At 38.8% G+C, this 23335-nt stretch overlaps 2 protein-coding genes and 1 non-coding gene across 3 annotated transcripts; all 3 read left to right on the plus strand.

Annotated features, from left to right (window-relative positions):
- The first annotated feature begins 3614 nt into the window (after window positions 1–3614).
- On the plus strand, window positions 3615–5609 carry LOC106396959 (protein GID8 homolog). Its single transcript, XM_013837473.3, has 7 exons — window positions 3615–3858; window positions 3960–4024; window positions 4114–4273; window positions 4353–4459; window positions 4541–4672; window positions 4799–4955; window positions 5184–5609. The coding sequence occupies exons 2-7, from the start codon at window positions 4022–4024 to the stop codon at window positions 5303–5305; spliced, it is 681 nt and encodes a 226-aa protein (XP_013692927.2). The 5' UTR covers window positions 3615–3858; window positions 3960–4021; the 3' UTR covers window positions 5306–5609.
- A 5633-nt stretch (window positions 5610–11242) lies between these two features.
- Window positions 11243–12544, plus strand: LOC125585918 (uncharacterized protein At4g02000-like). Its single transcript, XM_048755639.1, has one exon. It carries the CDS (start codon window positions 11243–11245, stop codon window positions 12542–12544), a length of 1302 nt encoding a protein of 433 aa, XP_048611596.1.
- Window positions 12545–22544: 10000 nt separating this feature from the next.
- On the plus strand, window positions 22545–22651 carry LOC125586557. Its single transcript, XR_007323094.1, has one exon. It is a non-coding gene; the product is annotated as a small nucleolar RNA R71 (small nucleolar RNA).
- The last annotated feature ends 684 nt before the right edge of the window (window positions 22652–23335 follow it).

A 23335-nucleotide genomic window follows, 5' to 3' on the forward strand; every position in this document is an offset into this window, starting at 1 on the left:
AATAACTCAAACGAACTACAAAGAAGAAAACAGATTATTAATAACTCAAACAAACTACATTGTTTTCCTAAATGTGATTTCCACGACTATAATAAAGGAACTACATCAATTTAGAATCCAGAATATTAAAACAACCACAAAATCTTTGATTTTACTCTTATAATAAATGAACAAGCATAAAATCTTAAATAAACATTTACGCCTACACTTGCGGAACAAGCACAATATCTTATCACGTTTTGGACATTTGTTTTTACTTTTTCAAATTACTTCATTAATTTTATTTACCATTATAGTTCGATTTCATTTATTTTATGTATTAACCATAATAATTTCATGTGTCTAAATGAAATTACTCCATTAGTGACAAGAAGTCAAACCGGTTAACAAAATTATTTTTATTTGTTTACTAAATCATTTAGACATGGTCATTCATGTATTCGTTCAGATGCATATCGGTTTTTATGGATATCAAGTTTTTGAATTTAAAGTTAAACTATGTTCGGGTATTATAAATTTTCGAACAAAGTTCAAGTTGGATTCTTTCGGATCCGGGTAAGTTTGTAGGAATCTAAAAATATATAAATAACCTATATGTTTTAAGAATATCACTAAACAATTTATAAAAAGTAAAAACCAAACCCGCACGGATGTGCGGGTCAAGCTCTAGTCTATATTATTAAAAGAGAAGTACCCATTTGAAAATGTTCTTACTTCATTAATTAAACTCCTTTTTTTTTTATTGTATTTTTCAGTTGCATTTATGAAATATCCTAAAATGAATAAAACTGTCTAATTTATTACTTGTCTTTTCAGTTACATTAATGAAATATGCTTAAATGAATTTAAACTTCCTATTTTATTATTTGTCTTTTTCAGTTAACTTAATGAAATATCCTTAAATAAATTTGGACATAATGTCATTTAATCAACCAAAAAAACTCATGAGTTATCCTTACGTGCATAATTTTAATAATGGAGATTTTTAAAAACGTGCATCATTAAAATGTTACCTAAAACATGCAACACTAATATATAACATACATCAATAAAACTAGAATTTGACTCACAGAATTGTACGGATATTATTTTCAGTTGATCAAATTTAAAAATAATTATTTATTCAAAAACTATTTAAGAATAGCTATGTTTTTAAAAATTATATGATATTATTTGCTCATAACTCATTTGTCATTTGATAAATTTTTAGAAAGAAAATTTTAGCATAATATAACTCAGTTATCATTTGCTAAATTTATGGTTTTTATTTATATATTTTATTAGTTAATTATAATATTTTCATTTTATATTTGAAAGATAAATGAATTTTCTTTCAAACAATATTTTTGTAAATGTATTTTTTTTAAAATAATCAATTAAAATTGTTATTATCATTGAATATCATTATTTTTGACATAATTTGAGTTTTACTTTACATCAAAACTTACCATATTTTAGGATAATTTTAATTTAAAATGTAGTTTTCATATTTTTCAAACAAATTCTAAAAAAAAATTTTTAAATATTTTTTTATAATTGTTAAAAAATATTGAGTTGCATTTCAAATAAAAAGGTAAAGATATTAAAAATATTCTAATTAAAATATGTAAAATTTAATATAGTTTTAAGGAAATTGTCAAAAAAAAAAATTACACATAAAATAATAATGATGTTTGTTAACTGGGCGGATCATTATTTATATGATATCGCACACGAAAGAAAAATTTATGTTTTTAAAATTATCTAATTAACTCTATACTCATTTTTTTATATTTTTTATATGATATCATACATTCGTAAAAAAATATATAGTTTAAGATGCAAAAAAAAAATATTTACTTAATGAATATAATATGAACGAATATTACAAATACATCATTAAATAAAATAAATAATTAAAAACTGAAAATTCATATCCGCGCTGGCGCGCGGATCAGGGTCTAGTTAATTTTAGAACAGAGGCTTAAACTAATCATCTACTAAGTTAAGTTCATGAAGTTACTTCATATGAAAAGTAAATAAATTTAAGAATACATAGCAAAAAGCGGTAACATTGACCAGTTACATTCATCTCCACCCATTATATACTAAACAATAATAATTAAATTATAAATTAAAATGTTAATATATTTTTGAGGATTTTTAATGTTAAAACCCCTCGACTAAGTGTGTTTTCGGTAAAAACCCTCAAATTAAGTATTTAATGAAATAACCTCAAAATTAACTTTATTTAATGAATTAAATCTTCTGTTTACAGTGCCGGTCATAATTACCACTACCACCGGTAAATTTTTAGTTTAGGGATTTTTACATTAAATAAATATAGTTGAGGGATTTTGCTATTAAAGATCTAAAAAATCAAAAATAGGTAAAATATAAAAACATTATCTAAAAATTAATAACTTAAATTTTCAACTCTAGCATTTTGAAAGTTTATTCAAATAGATGAGTTTGATTTATTTTTAAATCAACATTTATGTATAAATTATAATAAAAAACAATAAAATATAATATAAATTATCTAAAGATTTGCCGGTAGTAGTGGTTCTTTTGACCGACACTAGAGATAAACTAATTATTTAAAAATTAGTAAAAAAACATTTTCAAAATTAAAACTTCAAATAAATTATTCTGCATCGATGAGATAGATTTATTTTAAAATTCATTTATATGTGGGAGCTAAAACTCGCAACTAAAATTTTAATGCTAATATAGCCTAGTCTAACTAAACTTACTCTATTTACATTAAAATTATAATTGCGAGCTCCTATATATAATATGGATTTGTAAATAAGTATATTTCATCGATTCACATAATTTATTTGAAGTGCTAGGTTTGAAAATGTTAGTTACTATTTTTTTTAGATAATTAGTTTATCTCTAGTGCCGGTCAAAAGAACTACTACTCAGTAAATCTTTAGATCATTTTTATTATATTTTCTGGTCTTTTACATTTTCAATTTATACATTGATAGTTTTGATTTTAAAACAAATCAAACTCATCTATTTGCATTATTTTTTTTTAAATGCTAATTTTGATTTTTTTTTAAGTTACTAATTTTTAGTTAATGTTATTATATTTTTGAATTTTTTAAAATTTTTAGATCTTTAATGGTAAAATCTCTCAGCTATATATATGTCATGTAAAAACTTTTAAACTAAATATTTACCGGTAGTATTGGTAATTATGACCGACACTGTAGAAATAGTGTTTAATTCATTATATAAAATTAGTTTTGGAGTTATTTCACTTAATATTTAGTTTAGGGGTTTTTACCTACTTAGTTGAAAAAAACACAGTTTCTTGAAATTCTTTTGAAGGCATATGTATTCGGTTAGTTTGATTTATCCGCTTAAGATTTATTTGTTTTTGGTTAGCTCATTTAAAAAAAAAAAGAATTAAACCAACATTTTTGGTTTTTGGTTGAATTCTGATTAACTTTGGTAAAACTTAGATAATTCCGGTTAAATTGAGGTATTTCAGTTAGTTCAGCTTGTTTTAAATTTAAAAAAATTTGGATATGATTTTAGTTTGGTTTGAAAAATTGTAAATTTTGGTTAGAGGAATGATAACTGATGGGTTCACAATCCTTTAACAGAACAATGTTTACCGGTTTAGAAATAACCAAACAAAGAAAACCGAGCCCCTTAATAGAATAAACCGGATGGGTTCATGATCGGTTGTTCGTCAACATATTCTCTGAAGATACTTTCCATCTCTTTGCTATCGGAAAAATCCAAAGAGGAGACTCCAATTTTTTGTTTGCTTTTCTTCATCAGATTATTAGGGAAGCAAGTCTCAAATCGAGATCCCCAAGAATCTCCGTCTTTCGTTTCCCAGATTCTGCTCTTCTCCAGGTACTCTTTCCCTGATAATTCTATTCGATTTCCCAGGAAAATAGTCACTACGGTTGATTTGATCGCAATAGAGAATTAAATAACTCTGATCGGAGTGACAGGTAAGAAGTTGAATTGAGTGGATTATAATCATTAACCAGGTTGAAGAAGACGACCCAAGCATATGGTATAGAGATTCCTTCTTCTTCTTCTTCTTCTTCTTCACATGTTGTGTTGCTCTTATGTTCTTTGATCCAACTCTTTTCTACTGATCAGGCTACTTCGAAGAAAGTGATCACACGTGACGAGTGGGAGAAGAAGCTAAACGCTGTCAAGCTCAGGAAAGAAGATATGAACACTCTCGTCATGAACTTTCTTGTCACTGAGGGTTTTGTTGAAGCTGCTGATAAGTTCCAAAGGGAATCTGGAACCAAACGTATCCTTTGATTTAGTTTTCTTTTGTGGTGCATTAGATACATGTTAAAGTTTCTTTCTTTTTCCTTATGGAGAAACAGCAGAGATAGATCTTGCCACCATCACAGATCGAATGGCTGTTAAAAAGGCTGTTCAAAACGGAAACGTCGAGGATGCTATTGAAAAAGTTAATGACTTGAATCCTGAGGTACATACATCAATGCTTCTCTCTTCTTGTCTTATCGACTGTGAGAGATACTCAAGAATCAAAAACTGATTGTGCTTGCAGATACTAGACACAAATCCAGAGCTCTTCTTTCATCTTCAGCAGCAAAGATTGATTGAACTTATTCGACAGGGGAAGACTGAAGAAGCCTTGGAGTTTGCTCAGGAGGAACTTGCCCCACGTGGCGAAGAAAACGTAAGTATATTGCTCATTGGTTCTCGTTGAAGAATGTGAAGCTTTTATATATATATTGCTTGCAACACCTCTGCTTGTTTATGCTGAAAGCCTGAAGCAATGCTATTTTGTTTGTTCTTTCTGCAGCAAGCGTTTCTCCAAGAGCTGGAAAAAACTGTAGCGCTGCTTGTTTTTGAAGATGCATCTAACTGCCCTGTTAAAGATCTTCTTGACATTTCCCACCGCCTTAAGACAGCAAGTGAAGTGAACGCAGCAATTCTTACTAGCCAGAGTCATGAAAAAGGTAACTGTCCACGTTATACTGCCTCTGTTTCAGTAGCCACAAATTGCTTTTATCTTCTTGAGCATCATTGAATTCCAGTCTAAAGATTCTTCGAGACTAACTCGCAAGACACAGCATCTTTAAGTCATTAACATTCAGATTATTTCATTCCTTTCTAGCCACATGTATTCATCAAATCCTTTCTATTCAATGGTTGATGTACCGACTTAAATGTTTGTGAACAAACAGATCCAAAACTTCCAAGCTTGTTGAAGATGCTCATTTGGGCTCAGAACCAACTGGATGAGAAAGCTGTGTATCCACACATCAATGATTTGTCTACTGGCCAGCTCGAAACCCTGTCAGAATAATTCAATACTTCTCTCAGCAAGTGGGGAAAAAGCTGCAAAAGGGAACAATCAATGATTCTCTTCTCTTCCCTTCAATCTCAATAACGTTAAGATTCATATGTTTTAGCTTTCTGCTTTTCCTTTCTCTTCTGCATCGAAACTTGTTGGACCCGGAACTGTTTAATTAGGATATGTGGAAGGGAACATAAAGCTGTCTGTGGGCAATGAATATTCTAGTCAAATGTTGTGACTGTCAACATATTCCATGACTCATTGCATGTGAACATTTGTTTTGAATGAAGTTATCGATCTTCCCTTGTTTTAAGGAACTTGCGTTCCATATGGTCCTGAATTTGTAAACCAGAGAGATGGCTTGTTCCTCTTAACATGTGGATATCGATCAACTTGGTAAGGTTGGTCCTGTTCTTCTGCTACTGGCGGACAGGTTTGAGTCTTATAGAATGAAGAGAAAGTTCACATTTGCTGTGAATGTGGGGATTCTTCTGAATCATTGATATTTTCTTGACAATTCTTGGAGTCCAATATGAAGTCTTGCGTTATTCCAAACCTTACAAATCCAGTTTCTTTGTTGCTGGAGAATCTCTCCTCTGCTTACCAGAACCATGAAACATAACTCTTTAGGTCGCTGCTCACTGCTCAAGGAACACCCAATGGTCTTTCTTCCTCTGTTCATTGTGTATATTTATGGAGATTAAAGCCGTTTATAACTTGATATAGATAAAAAGATGATTGACCCACATCGGTAAATTTTCATGTCGATGGAACTTAAACAGTTGCATATTACAACAGATTGTCAATTGGTGGGAGGATGGGAATTTGTGAACAAACATATAAGTTATTGATTTCTAATGCTTTTCACACTTTCACCCATTTAGAAAATTGAAGGATTTAATAAAAATTATGAATAAAAATATATTTAAAGTGGATAAATTAATGATGCTTTTTGTTTTATATTTTTCTCAATAACCTTGATTTTCAATAGAAATTTAGATTTCTTATGTTTTAAAACTAGAAATCAATTAAGTGGCATTGAAAATGCAAATAGAAAAGAATAAACAAGATGAATTTGTGAAATCTCGAATTTACATATTTTAAAATATGTGAAGAATTTAAAATTTTGAAGTTGAGGAAACTTTTGATAAAATGAATAAGTAATGTTTTATGTTACTTTATAAAAATACTAAACTCTACGTTATAAGATAATATATTAAGCAAAATAATGATAATGCAAGGTACAGGGTCTAATGATAAGATGGTTTGAAACACGTTAAACTGCAGTTTAGTCTTACTACTATTTACTTGTCGGTGTGTAATCTATAAAAAACTTTTAGCGCTACTTTTACTTTTCTGAAACGATGATCAATAAATTTAACATTTCATCAAAAAAAAAAATAATAATGATAATGCAAACAGAAAAAAAAAGATGAATTTGTGGATTTTGCATATTTTAAAATATGTGATAAGAATTTAAAATTTTGAAATCGACAAAACCTTTGATAAAATGATTAACTAATGTTTTATGTTAATTTATAAAATAATTTATTAGCAAAATAATGATAATTTATTTTTTTTATAACTAAGAGCATTATTTTTTTTATAGAGATTTAGGCGGCATGTAACTTCGAAACAACATTAGCCATGGCTGAGCCAAGAACACAATATAGTGAATACAACTAGAAAAAAACATCAAAACAACAACAAGAAAAAACGTTTGGGCCCTTGGAATGCCAACGCGTTTCAGATTTGATTCACCTGTTACACGAAATTAAGTCATATTGTTCTGAACTCTCACATAGATATAAGTCTTTGATTTCGGCTCATTTGAATACTTGGAGAGAAAAAGTTTATCCATACATTGCACCTCCCCTTAGAGATTAGTCTAGGCTCTTCCATATGTTTGAAATACTCCAGATTAGAAAACCGTCATGAGAGCTTCAAAATGACGTCATTATGTCAGAACTATCAATAGCCGCTGGTGAGAGCTCCGACAAATCTCTGACAAGAGGAGAAATGGAGACCTATGTTCAACGATTCAGTCAACGTTGTTTCCTTTGGTTTGGTTGCAACCACCATTCTCATCTCAATGTTCCTCGTCATGGCCATCTTCGAGAGCCTGATTCGAAACACCACAAAGTTAACTAACTCATATTTTTTCTCCAGGTCTGGTCCTTTTGGTCTAGAGTCTCGGGTGGGGCTCAATGGCCTTGCATTTTCTAAGATAAGTTGCGAATCTCCCATGGTAAGTTTTTTCTCATTTCTTTAATTCTTGCAATATTAAAAAAAATCATCTTATTGTTGGAGACAGGATTACCACCCTTATCAAAAACCCTTCCTAAATTCATATTGATCCATTTAATAAATGGTAATTTGAAAAGAATATGAAGACGACAAAAAATAATGAAATCAGCGCAGCAGAAAAAAAAACAGCGATAAAAGAGAAGGAAAAACGTAGAAGGAAAAATAAATGGCTTTTTGGTACATGTCTCAGCTAACGCTCCATCACCATTAGTATCTACCCAGCCACCACAAACAAGAAACTCTACTCCACCGGCAATAATCTACACCAGGCCATTCAAGGACTCCATGAACAACGTCTCAATAGGAATAGAACGTTCATTGGCTTCTCTTCTTCGACGATGAATCGGAGATTTTCGGCAGAAGAAAAGGGTAAAGCCGTGGCAGGCAAACTGATGTGCCGCAGTCCACGGATCATTACATGGAACCAGCTCAGCATGGATTTCAGAACGTTCTGAACATTTCAACCGAGGTTCATGTATTTCACCGTACCAGACTTGACTTGGATCATGCCAGACTTGAGAAAGATCATGCCAGACTTGAGAAAGATCATGCCAGACTTGACGTGGATTATGCCAGACTCGATGAGGATCATGCCAGACTTGACTTGGATCATGCCAGACTTAATGAGGATCATGCCAGACTTGACTTGGATCATGCCAGACTTGACTTGGGTGGTGAAGAAACCGAAGACGGACATGCATTCTCATCTGGCGGACCATCCGGACAATCCCGCAAGCGTCCTTATCTTTACCCCGTGCATCCATCTGGTTCGGATGAACCTGGACATCTTGGCTAGTCTTCTCTATTTTTCGTACCTTGACCAGATCTAGTCTTCTTCATTTTCCGTGCCTTGACCAGATCTAGTCTTCTCCATTTTCCGTGCCTTGACTAGATCTAGTCAAATTTATATTTTTTATGCATTGTTTTTCCACATTTTCTTTAATTGTCTATGACTACAAAATACTATAAATATGTAGTCCCTTTGATGAATAAAATCAGTTCAGTTTTGGTTGTTTATTTGTTTCTTCTCTGAGAGTGAGAGAGAGTTCTTTAGCTAGTTCATTGGTGTGAACCGGCTTGTTGATTTGGTGGTCAGCCAATTCATCTTTGTGTGTTGTTTGGTGGTTAGCCAACACATTCACTCTTTCTTTGGTGGTTAGCCTTAGATCGTGGGTATATCAAGAGTCATTCCGCATCTCTTGACGATCCTTTCAATCCATCTCAGTTCCAGAAGTGACGTTTGCCTTCTCGGATCATATCCAACACCCAGCTAAAGTGATCCTCCCTATCTTAGGGTTCTTCAGTTGGTATCAGAGCCACTTTGGCTGGTTTGTTTTCATTTCATCTTTTCATCTTCTCATCTCTCCACGATTTTCTTTTCTTATTTCTTGTTGGATCCGGACTGTTCCTTTACTCCCTTGTGATCGCCTGTTATTAAAAAAAAAAAAAAAATCGATCAAAAAAAAAGAGTGAAAATTTTGGCTTGAATCACTTCTGAAGAGAAATCCAGGGGGAGTGGTGGAAGAGAAACCCTGCTGGCTGAAGAGAAACCCAGCCTTAGGACAGTTAAGGCGGATCCACACAAAAATCTCTTCATTTTCTTTCTCTTTTCTTTTACCACAAAGTTTGTTTTGGGTTTTGATTGCTGATTTTTACTGCCTATCATCCTTTGAACCAGTGAAAGAACTCTGAGTGACCATCTAAAAATCGTGAGCTAAACACTCGAGAGTGTGAGGATTTTTATTTGCTAACTTTGTTAAGTGTTTTAGGATGTTTGGACTTCTCAAGAAATCAAAACCACAACAAGACGTCTACTTTCCTTTTAAAACTGTTTTTGAAAAGGAGCAATTGATTTTTGATAAGAAACAGTTTGCTTCTAATGGGTTTGACTTTGTGCAGAAACAAAGGAAGAGACAAAATAGGTGCGATGATGAGAAGTGGGTCAGAAGTGGTGATCGTCCCTTCACCAAAGCCAAAAGAAGCAATCGTGATGTGCCTGATCAGGACGAGCTTCAGACTTATGCCAGTTTGGAAAAGATGTTGCATAAGGCGATTCATGTTGTTCGACAACTCAAAAAGAAGGGAAACACAAACACTTTTTCAGCACTAAAACATCAATGTAAGTCTTCTTATCTTTCAAATTCTGATTTGAAAACTAATGATATTTCTTTTGATAAAAGCAAAGCTGTGAAACCCACAAGCAAGGCTCATTCCACCAGGTGCTTCAAATGCCATAGGATCGGTCATTATGCTAACAAGTGTCAAAAGCAAAAACCGTTGGTGACTTTGGAGAATGAGAACCTTGAAACTAAGCCAGAAAAGGAAGATCCTTTGCCAATTCAAAAACTGGACCAAACTCAAGGTGAGCATTGTGTTGATTATGGTTCTTTTGCTTATAATCCTTTTCCTTTTAATGTTACAGATTTGAGGACAAATCTTTTTAAACAGGAAGGGAATGATGTGCCGCAGTCCACGGATCATTACATGGAACCAGCTCAGCATGGAGTTCAGGACGTTCTGAACATTTCAACCGAGGTTCATGTTTTTAACCGTACCAGACTTGACTGGGATCATGCCAGACTTGAGAAAGATCATGCCAGACTTGAGAAAGATCATGCCAGACTTGACGTGGATCATGCCAGACTTGATGAGGATCATGCCAGACTTGACTTGGATCATGCCAGACTTAATGAGGATCATGCCAGACTTGACTTGGATCATGCCAGACTTGACTTGGGTGGTGAAGAAACCGAAGACGGACATGCATTCTCATCTGGCGGACCATCCGGACAATCCCGCAAGCGTCCTTATCTTTACCCCGTGCATCCATCTGGTTCGGATGAACCTGGACATCTTGGCTAGTCTTCTCTATTTTTCGTACCTTGACCAGATCTAGTCTTCTCCATTTTCCGTGCCTTGACCAGATCTAGTCTTCTCCATTTTCCGTGCCTTGACTAGATCTAGTCAAATTTGTATTTTCTATGCATTGTTTTTCCACATTTTCTTTAATTGTCTTTGACTACAAAATACTATAAATATGTAGTCCCTTTGATGAATAAAATCAGTTCAGTTTTGGTTGTTTATTTGTTTCTTCTCTGAGAGTGAGAGAGAGTTCTTTAGCTAGTTCATTGGTGTGAACCGGCTTGTTGATTTGGTGGTCAGCCAATTCATCTTTGTGTGTTGTTTGGTGGTTAGCCAACACATTCATTCTTTCTTTGGTGGTTAGCCTTAGATCGTGGGTATATCAAGAGTCATTCCGCATCTCTTGACGATCCTTTCAATCCATCTCAGTTCCAGAAGTGCCGTTTGCCTTCTCGGATCATATCCAACACCCAGCTAAAGTGATCCTCCCTATCTTAGGGTTCTTCACAAACCCTCAGGACCACCAAGACCCCGTATGCGCGCACCGGACTTCGACCCATCGGAACTCATCAAGGAGAACCTACTCACACTCGTTGGCCGTCTGACGAACCCAAAGGAACAAAAGATGAGCTTCGTTATGCCTTACTTGGCAATGAAATGGAACCTAGTGGGCCTCGCCTCGGGTGCAGACATGGGGAACGGCTGTTTCCAATTTAGGTTCAACAAAGAGGAAGACATTCGGTGTGTACTAGCCAACAGACCATACCAATATGGTCGATGGATGATCATTGTTCAACGCTGGGAACCGATCATCTCATCAAGCTTCCCGTCACAAATCCCTTCTGGATCTCGCTTAGAGGGATACCTCTCCATTACTGGCATGAAAAGGTGGTACGCAACATTGGACTCGAATTGGGTGAACTCGAAACCTATGAGGTAACGAAAACTTCAACTCGAGTTAGGGTCATGGTGGACGGCTCAAAGCCATTAATAATGGAAGCAGCCATGGAATTCGATTCAGGCGAAGAAAGCATTATCTCTCTACACTATGAAAATTTGGGTAATCATTGCTCTATATGCTACCGACTCTCCCACTTACAGTCCCACTGTCCGGAGAGACCCATCCTCATAGCTACACGCCAGACTGATACCAAGGCGGTGGGACAACCTATTCGGCAGACAACTCCTATCTCCTCTCACTCTGTTCCTTGGAACCCAACAACAACTACTGAGGGTGACAACAGACCTTACCAACAACGTCTGGATCGACATGGGAAGCCGTTTGGAGACAGATTCTCAACGGCATTGTTCCGTCCAACTGGGCCGAAAAACAAAATCGCTCCGAGGCTGCCACATGACTATGATCGCAGCAAGGAAAATCTTAGAGAAAATGATGAGAAGGAATACTCATCTCCACCTTATACAAGACGCAGACTCAACAATCACGGTGAGGCCCAGAGGCGGGAAAACCATAGTACAAGACACCGTGGCTCCCCAACTCTGCAATGGCGAGCAAAATCACCGCTGATCAACCCAACCGACAAAGGACAGGGAAGCGAAACCCACAATGAAGGGAACAGTAGGGCTCCTAAGCAATGGAGAGCAAGATCACCATTACTTGCTCAAGAAGCTACTCCTCCAAGCGCTCTGTTCCAACCCCCTAGATCCTCAGTTGGACGAAATCTGAATGTGATGGACTTTCCCCCGGATCCTACAATCCCTTATAGGGAAGAGGTGATGGAGGAACTACGAGAGGTCACTCTCCAATACATAAAATGTGCGGATCCGGTGGAAAGTGCAACAAGAAAACAACGGGTGCTCCTAAGTGAGCTGGATGGTACAGTGGATGAAACAGCAACAAAAATCATCCAAGCCTCGACATCTGCTGCTATGATACAACAAGAAAGATACTTGGAGCCCACAATCCAGCTACCACCACCTCGAGAGACCGAACCTGCAGCATCTGGACCAACTGCCAACCCCGCGAGAAAACGTAGAAGACCACGTAGGACTACGGACAGAAGGACCACAGTCAAACATAGCCCAAAGACCTTTCTGGGTACGGGTTCACGAAAGTGAAACCTAGCACGACAACAGGCATCTTCGGGCATATCTTCACGAGCTGGTACAAGTCTAAATGTTCCAACGGCCACAGATGTGATGTCACCAATAGTTCTTATACCAGCTAGTACGAGGGAGACAGCAAACACGAGGGAGACGACGGATTTTCCTCGGCTATCTCCCGCTCTTCCTTAGCGATAATGAGCTGGAACTGTTATGGGTTGGGGAATCCCGCAACAGTCCAGCGAATTCGGGAGCTTCGCCAACAAGCATCCCTCGACATTATATTCCAAATGGAGACCAAGAATCCGGACTCCTTTGTGCTTAGTGAGCTAGATTTTCTTGAGACGGATCACCACTTTCTTGTTCCACCGGTTAGACCCAGCAGTGGAGCTCTTGCCCTTTTTCTGGAAACAAGATATCGATCTCCAAATTCTGTCCTCCTCAAAGAATGTCATTGATACTATTATCACTCATAAAGGAGCCACTGTTTTTGTAACTTTTGTGTATGGTGAACCTGAAGTTGCTAATCGAAATATCATTTGGGACTCTTTAATCGACCTTGCGGTTTCACGACACTCAACTTGGATGTTGACCGGAGATTTTAATGAAATAGTGGACAATAGTGAAAAATCCGGAGGACCGGAGAGAGCGGAAGGAACCTTCGGAGCTTTTCGTAACATGCTTGCTCAATGCGATATGTTTGATGTTAGGAGTTTTCAAGGCTCCTAAGACAAATGATGTAGCATAAAAGATTGTCGAACCAATTCTAAGGGATTTCAAAGCACCGAGAATGCAAGTACGTACTTAATCTAAGTGAAACTGATAATTTGGATGGTTTTAAACTACTACTAATAATAGAATGCAAGAACAGAACAATAAAACAATAAAAGAAGTGACTTTCTTTGGTTATGATAAAAGAGAACTCATGGGTATAGGAATTAGACCTTGGGTGATCAAGTTTCGAACTAAGGATGGCAAATGATCAATCAAACTATCAACCTTAAGCTTAGACACAATCTTAAACAAACTCTATGTCTAGATGAATGTTCATTTACTAATATATTTCAAACATCAAATGTCTTTGGTTGAATAATATGAAAGCAATCATTACTAACAATTCTATTGGCTATCTTAACACCTTTAACAACAAATGTCTTTGGTAAAGTATGTTAAAAGCTTAGGAGAGTTGTCTCAGGCATTTCATCAAACACCTTGTGGGTGGGAAATGCCTAAAGATCAAATTTTGAGAGGCCAACTCAGAAGATGCATTATGAATACTCTACTAGCAAGGAATAAGAAGGATCTACACTGTAACATCCTAGATCTAGCCTAATCACCCTTAATCTCTCTAACCCATGAATTCAAGAATGGATTACTCACTACTCTTCATGATTCCTCTTAAACCCATATTGGATTTCAGATTAATCATGTAGAGAAATTCAGATAATAGATATGAAAACAACAGAATTCCAATAACAAAATGATCAATTGATTCAAAGAGATGAACTTTCCAAGAGGTTTTGGTGGTTTTCTTTTGATAAAAGATAATCTGCCTCTAATGGCTTACAAAAGATACTTAAACTTAGGTTTAGAAAGTAAAAACGTGCATAATGAAATGACCAAAAGGCCCTTGAGTAAACATGAAGTCGAGCAATCAAAAGGCGCAGAGCGACCTTCAGTAGTCGCTCCGAGAGGTCGCTCCAGGCTTCGGGAGCGACCTGGAGGGGTCGCTGCGAGACGTCGCTCCGGGTCGCTCTCGTGTCTCCGAGCGATGAAAACGCGAGCGACTTCTCTGCGTCGCTCTTGTAAGGTCGCTCTCGTGCCTCCGAGCGATGAAAACGCGAGCGACTTCTCCGCGTCGCTCTGGTAAGGTCGCTCTCGTGCCTCCAAGCGATGAAAACGCGAGCGACATCGGGGTGTCGCTCTGGCCAAGTCGCTCTGAAGGGGTGTCACAGCGACTTCACGGTGTCACTCCGGTGAGGTCGCTCCCATGCACTGCTCGTCCAATGATCACCTTTATCACCTCTTTTGAGCTCCAAATGCACCCAAATGTCTCCAAGAACTCCATGTGGTACTCCAATACCTGATAAAGACTCATGTATACAAAATGCAACCTAAACATGTCTAAATCCTAGTCTATATGATCAAAATGCACATGGGTGAATGAATAAAACAATGAAAATATGAAAGATATCAACTCCCCCAAACTTGTTCTTTTACTTGTCCACAAGTGAACTTTCTAGAACTCATAGGGAGAGAGGGTTGAAGGTGGGAGCTCATAGCCAAAAGAAACACAACTAGCACTCAATTCAACATCTAATCCAACATGAGCACACTCTGTTATTACACTATAGCTTCTCTAGGCCTATCTCAACTCCTTTTGTCCTTACACTCACCATCAAGCATCCACACATTCAAATCAACCAACTCTCACATTCATTAAGCATAAAACATCAAGTGAATTCTTGCAAATGGTCAATTTGTCTAAATCATTTGGTTGGGTAATGGAAGGCTTTTTATTCAAGTGAGTCAAGAGATTCAAGATACATGATCTTTAAGGTGGTTTACTCTCGAAACAAGTAGCATTGACATTGCACATAATATAACTCATGCATACAATGCTCAATCTCCATTGTTCTACCCTTTTCCCAAACATACAAGTTACACAATCACTTTCCAATGTCAAACCCAACTCACATCTCTCACCAAAATAACCCAAGAACACTTTGCACATAAAACTCTTTTTCTTTGAAATCTATAAAGGATTTTCCTCAACTTCAAAACAATCTTAGCTCCTAACAACTTTGCTAGCCCACTTTTCTTTCTTTTTCTTCTTTTTTTTTTCTTTCTTCTTTTCTTATATTTTTCTTCTCTTTTTTTTTCGGGGGCCAAGACTTTTCATAAACTCGAGCTATATGTTTATCTACTAATTCCAATAAGATTATCCATTTAAATACAAAGAGTCTATTCTTTTCCTTCGAACTTTTCATGCTTCCAAATCATAATCACAATACTCACCCCCACCTATAGCTAGACAATAGAGTGCCTAATCAAGCAAGAATGAAGATCAAGCATTGTCGTTCACGATACTCTCAACATTATGCACATGTAAGACTTTCCGAAAAAGGCCTCACTCATCAAACAATGAAAGCTTAAAAGGAGGAAAGGGTTTTGGGAGTGGTGTACCACTCAAGTTTGTCAAAAAGATGGGCATAAAGGATATGACAACTCAAGTGTGTATATCCATGACTCAGCACACAAGGGACCATAAGCAAGAAGCATTAAGTTCGTTCAGTTCAAATAAGGTTGTAGTTGGCTTCAAAGATTGAGTTTCAGCAACTAATGAGACTCATGAAGAGTTTTCCAGGCTCGAAACATACAAGGCTTTTTGAGAGATGCAATAGCTACTCGAGTGTGAGATAGTGTTCTTTACAAGGCAACTTAAATCATTGCTCCCAATGCAAGTGAATGCAACCTATATGCTCTAGACTCTCCTAAAAATGCAAGTGATGCAATCTATATGTTTTTTTTTTTATGCAAAAAGGTATGTGTGCAAGACTCAATACAAATTCATCAAGGCAAACATGATCAAATACTTGGTACCTCCCCCAAACTTAAGTTACACAGCCTCTGTGTTGATAAGTAGAGGGAGATACCCACAAGAAAAAGCTAATATGCAAAAATGAGGTGGTATATACAAGGGAAAATAGTGAAGTACCTTCAAGGATAGTGAGTAGGGGCAGAGGCCCCAGCATCGTCGTCGTCCGGTGGGAACGTGGTGTAGTAACCCCTAGGTGCTGAGATGTAGTCTCCATACCATTGTTGGCTCTGAACCTCGTCAATCTCAACCTCACTATCTGAAGAGGCTAGGGATGGAGACTTGTTTCCTGAGGTGGAGGGTTGAATGGGTGGGTTCCTCCATGTTCGCTGGAGCTGTCTATCAGTGAGGGGGAAACCAAGATCAGTAGGCTGAGGTGGGGGCTGGGGTACTGATGTGTTTGCGAAGGCGAAGTCCGATGAGCTACATCCAGCTATGCCTCCTCTGGTCAAGACATCAGCCACTTTCTTCATGAACTTGGCTGAAGTATTTGCTTGCTTCTTCACCGTCTTGCTCAGCACCTTGCACTTGTCCTTCAGCTTTTCTATTGTCCTGTCTTGTGCCTTGTTCTATCTCTGAAGTCAACCAATATGCTCATGAGCGTCACGAAGCGCACCAGGAGGAAGAACCCCATCATGTGGCTTGAAGTAGTAGTGCAGAGGTCCATAGAAGGGTACAGATGCTTCCCTAGGAGGTTCGTAATGTCTCGTCGGAACACTCCTTTTCCTTGGTGGAGCAATGGGACCGAGAGACCCGTGTTCTCCAAGAAAGTCTTCCTGGGATATGTTGAAGCTGATAGCTCCAGGTCTCTCTAAGCTCGTCAGGTTCTGGTTTGGAAGAACCACTTCGACCGGCTTGCCCTGCAAGTAGTAGTGGTAGACGTAGTCCTTCCCATACATCCCACTGAAATAGGTGGCAATCCTCAAGTAAGTGCCATCGATGAACTTAGGCCCTGCTGCATCCTTTCCGAAGGGAACATTCAGAAATTGGAGCAGTGGTGTGATCATCCCGCCTATCCCAACCTTTGGGTGCGAATCAGTGGTGTACCATGCCCAGTCTCTGTAGTGCTCGAGACGATTCACGAAAAAGCTGACCATCCCGAAGGTAGCATAGATGTCGGTGCTTGGAAGGGGCAACGCTCCAGGTGGGGCGTAGGGGCGGATAGCCGGGCAAAGCAGTCGCATGTCTTCCTCGGTGACACTACCAGCTTGCTTCCGTGGGTAGAATGCATGGACGAGCATCCTATGGAGGTAGCGTACAGACGGGTGCTGGATATGTGAGTTCTTGTCAGCCCCGGTAGAGTGCTTGTTTCCAGTGATCAACTTCCAAAGCTGGGTGGGGAGGTTTTCACACTTGGGAAGGGAGTAGTCTGCCAAGTCCTGGAAACCCATGACTCTCCCAATGTCTTTGAATTTCATGTTGTAGTCTCTCCCATTGACCTTGAACCTGATTTTGCCCCATCCTTGCCTCACGTGCGGAGCGTCATGGTAAGTGACCCAAGGGAAGACAAGAACTGACAGGAGACATCCCTGTAGACAGGGTAGGCCATGGTGAGGAGTTTGGGCATCTTCAGGTGCCCCAACATTGCCTTAATATCAGAATCGAGACCCAACTCCTTCAGCAAATCAAGGTCGGCGAATCTGGTTGGAGTCCAAGTCACCCCATTCAGCAAATGATGATACAGCTCTTCCTCAGATGGAGTTTTAGCCCTGTCTCTATCAACGACAACCTCCTTCCCTTTTGACATCTTGGCCCTCTTTGTAGGAGCCTGCTCATCCACACTTTCATCGCCACTCTCCTCGTTTGTGGCAACTGCTACACTTTTTCCTGTCCTCCTCTCCTGCTCTTTTGTCTTCTTTGCAGCCAAGGTTTGCTGTCGAGAAGTCCGCTATGTCCCAGAGCCAGTCTGCTCCGAGGATAAATCTTTCCCTCTCAATGCAGATTCTCGTCTCTCAGCTTCCTGCTTCTCAGCATCCGACTTTCCCTTAGTTTTCTTAACCATTAGTACCTGAAAAATTTAAAACTTGGAAAGGGATAAGTGGATGAACTTTGCAAATGAAAATGGCAAGAGTAAACTCAACAAATGAATAGCAATTTAAACTCAAGTTAATTAAGCAGTCAAGCTAAGAGTAAAGAATCACACTTCTCAATCTTTTAAAAATTTGAAAATTACAAAACAAGTAAAATTCAATAATCAAAGTGGTTCTAGAATGAGAGAATTCTTTAATCAAACCTTTCAACACCTTAACATACTAACTTACCCACTAGCACACTCAATTGGGGTCAATTTTGAAAACCCCCAAATCCATGAACCCTAATTTTACCAAAGTTCAAATTAAACTCAATTTCACCATTGATTCAACAACCCAACTTGATAGATAAGCTTTCCCTAGTCAATTTTACCACAATCTAGCAAAAAAAATGACCAAATTTCGATTTTCAAATTCTAGGATTCATGGACCTACGAATTTGAATTTAAAAACTCAATACCTTGCTTTGGATGAAAGGAAATGGTGAATGGGTGGTGAGGAATAAACTACAGGGGCGAAAGCTTGGATTTAGAAACAAGAACTTGTTGATTTGGGTGAGAATTGAGAAAGTTAGGGGATTTTTGGTGTGGCTGAGTTTGAGAGAGTATGAGTGTTGATGAGAGGAGAAGAGGGTGAGGAAGATGAAATCATGGGTGTTGGGTAGGTTTAGGGGCGTCCGGTTCGGTTTAGGTAGATTGGGGATTGGTTTATTTTAATTAAACCGGGTTTAAAACAAAGAAAACTTACCTGGACCGGCTCGGGAGCGACTTGAGGGTGTCGCTGCGAGAGGTCGCTCCCGGGTCGTTTCTTCGCGAGCGACCTGGCTGTGTCGTTCCGAAGACGTCGCTCCCAGATGGAGCGACTTCATGTGCTCGCTATAGGAGGTCGCTCCGAGAGCGATTCTCGCGTATCCGACGCCATAAACGTGAGCGATCTCGCTGTGTCGCTCCGGCCACGTCGCTCCCAGCTGGAGCGACCTTATGGTGTCGCTGCGGAACGTCGCTGCGAGGTCGATTTCGTGCCTAAAAATCGCGAAAACGCGAGCGAACTGGCTGTGTCGCTCCGAAGACGTCGCTCCTAGCTGGAGCGACCCTTCACACTCCCTGCTGATTCTCGCTCCCACGATCGATTCTCTGCTCAAACCGGATAGATCAAGCACCTGCACACCACTTCAAAAAAATTTCTCTTTTTTTTTTTTTTTAGAAATATGATGAAAATGAAAATACTAATGCAATATGTACAAGGAAGGATACGCATGGGACTTTCTCCCAAGTGAGCTTGTTTTAAGTCTCTAGCTTGACTTTGCCTCCTTTAGGATTAGGCCGGGGTAGGATCAGACAGTGGAGTTGAAACCCCATCTTCCTCGGGTGCATTTGCCATGTAGAGCTTAACCCTTTGCCCATTGACTGTGAAGTCTCTTCCATCAGTACTCCACAAAACTATTTCTCCATATGGTCTAACCTCCTTGACCTTTAAAGGACCGGACCACCTTGACTTAAGATTTCCTGGAAACAATCCCTTCCTTAACCATGAAGTGACACTTCTTCCAATTTAGCACAAGGTTGGTGTCTTCACATCTCTGTAGGACCCTGCACAAGTTTGACAAACAAGCAGAAAATGAAGATCTGTAGACGGAGAAATCATCCATAAACACCTACACAACATCCTCAATTAGATCAGAGAAAATTGACATCATGCACCTTTGAAATGTGGCTGGAGCATTACATAGACCAAATGGCATTCTTCGATATGCGAAGGTACCATAAGGACATGTGAATGTCGTTTTCTCTTGATCATTGGGATGTATGGTGATTTGGAAAAATCCTGAATATCCATCAACAAAGCAATAGAATGGATGGTTTGCAAGTCTCTCAAGCATCTGATCAATAAATGGAAGTGGAAAATGATCTTTTCTAGATGCAGAGTTCAGTTTTCGGTAATCAATACACATTCTATGACCAGTGACTGTTCTTGTTGGTATCAATTCATCCTTGTCATTTTTAATTACAGTTATACCACCCTTCTTTGGCACAACATACACAGGAGATACCCATTTAGAATCTGAAATAGGGTAAATCAGTTTAAGAATCTCTTTCTTTACAACATCCTTCAGGTTAGGATTTAACCTTCTTTGATGCTCGACAGAAGTCATTGATTCATCCTCAAGATGTATCCTATGCATACACAAAGAGGGTGATATTCCTTTGATGTCATCAAGAGAGTAACCTATTGCTTTTCTAAATCTTTTAAGTGTTTTCAAAAGTTCAGATAGCTCAGTTTCAGTAAGTTTACTACTCACAATGACTGGGTAAGTTTCATTAGGACCAAGGAATGCATACCTTACACCATTGGGGAGAGGTTTAAGCTCTACTTTAGGCGACTTAAGCTCGCTCCAGTCGTCTTGCTGGGTGTCCTCTTGTTGAATGACTGAGACTTCTTGATGAACCACTTGTGGCAGCTCCTCATACTGATCCTTACTACCAAATCCTCTGTGTGAATCCATCATCATCCCATAGGCAGCACTCTCCAGGTTCTCAATCACTTCAGCTTCTCTCTATCGTCAAAGCATGCTGTAGAGGGTCTTCTAGTGACAACTCTTCAAGGAGCTCATCAGCAAGGGCGTCCATCTCTTCAATATAGAAAACTTGCCCTTGAAATGTTGGTTTCTTCATTACCTCCTTGATGTCAATGTGAAGAACATGCTCTTTACCCAAGTGGAGATCAATCTTGCCCTCTTTCACATTAACAATTGCTCCTGCTGTAGCTAAGAAAGGTCTTCCAAGGATTAAAGGATCTGCAGCTTCCTCACCCATCTCAAGCACCACAAAGTCTGTAGGGATCTCATATTTTCCAACCATAACGGGGAGGTCCTCCAAGATACCCACAGGGTACTTCACTGAACGATCAGCCAATACCAGAGACAGTCTACACTTCTTATACTGAGTGAAACCAAGCTTCTTAGCAACAAATAAAGGCATCAAGCTGACACTAGCTCCCAAATCGCAGAGACATCTATCAAATACCATAGGTCCAAGAGCACAAGGTAATGTGAAGCATCCTGGATCTTCTAGCTTTTTTGGAACAACAAGCCTCTGGATGATGGCACTGCACTCATGAGTGAGAATCATCATGCCCTCCATCTCTTTCTTCTTTGCAGCTACAACATCTTTCAGGAACTTGCTATATTGAGGAATCAGCATGAAAGCATCAATGATGGGCATTGTGACTTGAACTTCACTCATTTGCTTCTCAAATAGAGCTTTGTACTTCTCTAGCAGTTGCCTCTTGAATCTACCAGGAAATGGAAGTTTGGATTCATAGGGAGGAGGAACAAAAGAATTCTCACTTGCTGGAGCAACAACTTCACTATCTTTCACTGTTTTCTTCTCTTCCCCAACTTTTTCTTTACCTTTGGCTTCCACAATCTTCTCCAAGATTTCATCATTGATTTTCTCATCAACAATCACCACTTCATCATCTATGTTGATGGCAACCCCCTCACTTTGTTTCTCACCTTGTTTCTCAGCATCCTTGGTGAGAGCTCTCTGAGGTAACTCCTTACCACTCCTGAGGGTGATAGCTTTCATGGTCTCCTTGGGGTTTTGCTCAGATTTTCCAGGTAAAGAACCTTGTTGGCGATTTTGTTGAGTGTTCATTGCAGAAAACTGGTTCTCCAAGGTTCTGAACTTGTTGTTGAGCTCATTGTAGCTTCCATCAATCTTTGAGTGAAGGTTCTTCAACTCATAGCCAACATGCTTCTCACTTCTTGTCTGAGACTCCAAGATTTGTTTCAGTAGGGCATCAGTGTTGCTGACTTGAGGAGTAGAGGTAGAAGGATTAGCTTGTTGTTGGGAAGAATGGTGTCCTTTGTTGTTGAAACCAGGAGGAGGGTTTTGTTGAGGCTGATAGCTGCCTTGCTGGTTGTTCTGAGGCTGATAACCACTCTGTTGGTTGTTGGAATAGGATTTCTGTTGGTAGTTGTTGTACTGAAAGTTGGGCTCTTTTTTTGTACCAGCTACCATTGTTGTTGATAAAACATAACTCTTCTTGACCTTCCAAACCCTCAACCTCATGGACAACAGGTGGTGTCTCTTGGCTTGGGTTACCAACAAAGTGCAGCTGCTCTTGGGTGGCTTTATCAGCAATGAGGATGTCTATCTTATCCTGTAGAGCTTTCAACTCCTTCCTCGTCTTCTTGTCATCTGATCTACTGCCTCTGTCGTGGTCTCCACTGTAGACTGCATCACTCTTTACCATGTTGTCAACCAGCTCTTCTGCATCTTCCTCAGTTCTCCCCAAGAAGAACCCATTGCTAGTTGTATCCAGTATGGCCCTGTACTTAGGAAGAGCACCCCGGTAGAATGTGCTCAGCAAGCTTTCCTTAGAGAAGCCATGGTGTGGGCATTGAGCTTGGTAGCCCTTGAATCTCTCCCATGCTTCACTGAATCCTTCCAAGTTCTTCTGTTGAAAGCTGAAAATCTCATTTCTCAGCTTAGTAGTTCTTGAAGTAGAGAAGAACTTCTCCAAAAATGCTTTCTTGCAGTCATCCCAGGTGGTTTTAGAGTCGCTGGGTAGAGACTTTTTCCACTGACGTGCCTTATCCCCCAAAGAGAAAGGGAATAGCTTGAGCTTTAAGGCATCTTCGGACACACCATTGGTCTTTGACAACCCACAGTAGCTGTCGAACCTGTCCAAGTGATCAAATGGGTCCTCTAGAGCCAAGCCATGATACTTGTTGTTCTCGATCACGTTGAGGAGTCCTGATTTGATCTCAGAGTTGTTAGCTGCTACAGCAGGTGCTCGGATTCCCAATCTATGACCACGAATGTTGGGGCGGTCATAAGTGCCAATGGGTCAAGCTGCTCGCTGTTGGTTTTGTGGAACGCTGTTAGCTCCATTGGCGTCCGCATCAATTTGAGGTATGTCTCCCATATCAGTATCCAATCTCTGCAAGTGAGCTTGTTGCTCTTCTTCTCTTCTCTTTCTAGCACACTCTCTCTCTAAAGCTCTGATGTCTACAGCTCTTGGAACTAGGTTTGATGGACCTCTGCTCCTTAAGTTCATACACCTGTAAATTAAAGGAATGTGAAGAAGAGAATCAGTAACAAAAGAAAATAAAAATGACTTAGTCTCAAGCAAGTGACTAAATCTCAATGTTCAAATCTACTCAGAATTTGG

The sequence above is a fragment of the Brassica napus genome, chromosome C4, assembly GCF_020379485.1.
Source record: "Brassica napus cultivar Da-Ae chromosome C4, Da-Ae, whole genome shotgun sequence".
Lineage (NCBI taxonomy): Eukaryota > Viridiplantae > Streptophyta > Magnoliopsida > Brassicales > Brassicaceae > Brassica > Brassica napus.

What these genes read in the sequence shown, in the direction of transcription:
- LOC125585918 (XM_048755639.1), top strand. Translation starts at nt 11,243, where the DNA reads ATGGATGATCATTGTTCAACGCTGGGAACCGATCATCTCATCAAGCTT.
- LOC106396959 (XM_013837473.3), top strand. An exon ending in AAGGGAATCTGGAACCAAAC is followed by an intron (nt 4,274 to 4,352) that starts GTATCCTTTGAT and finishes ATGGAGAAACAG; the next exon opens with CAGAGATAGATCTTGCCACC. An exon ending in TAGCCAGAGTCATGAAAAAG is followed by an intron (nt 4,956 to 5,183) that starts GTAACTGTCCAC and finishes GTGAACAAACAG; the next exon opens with ATCCAAAACTTCCAAGCTTG.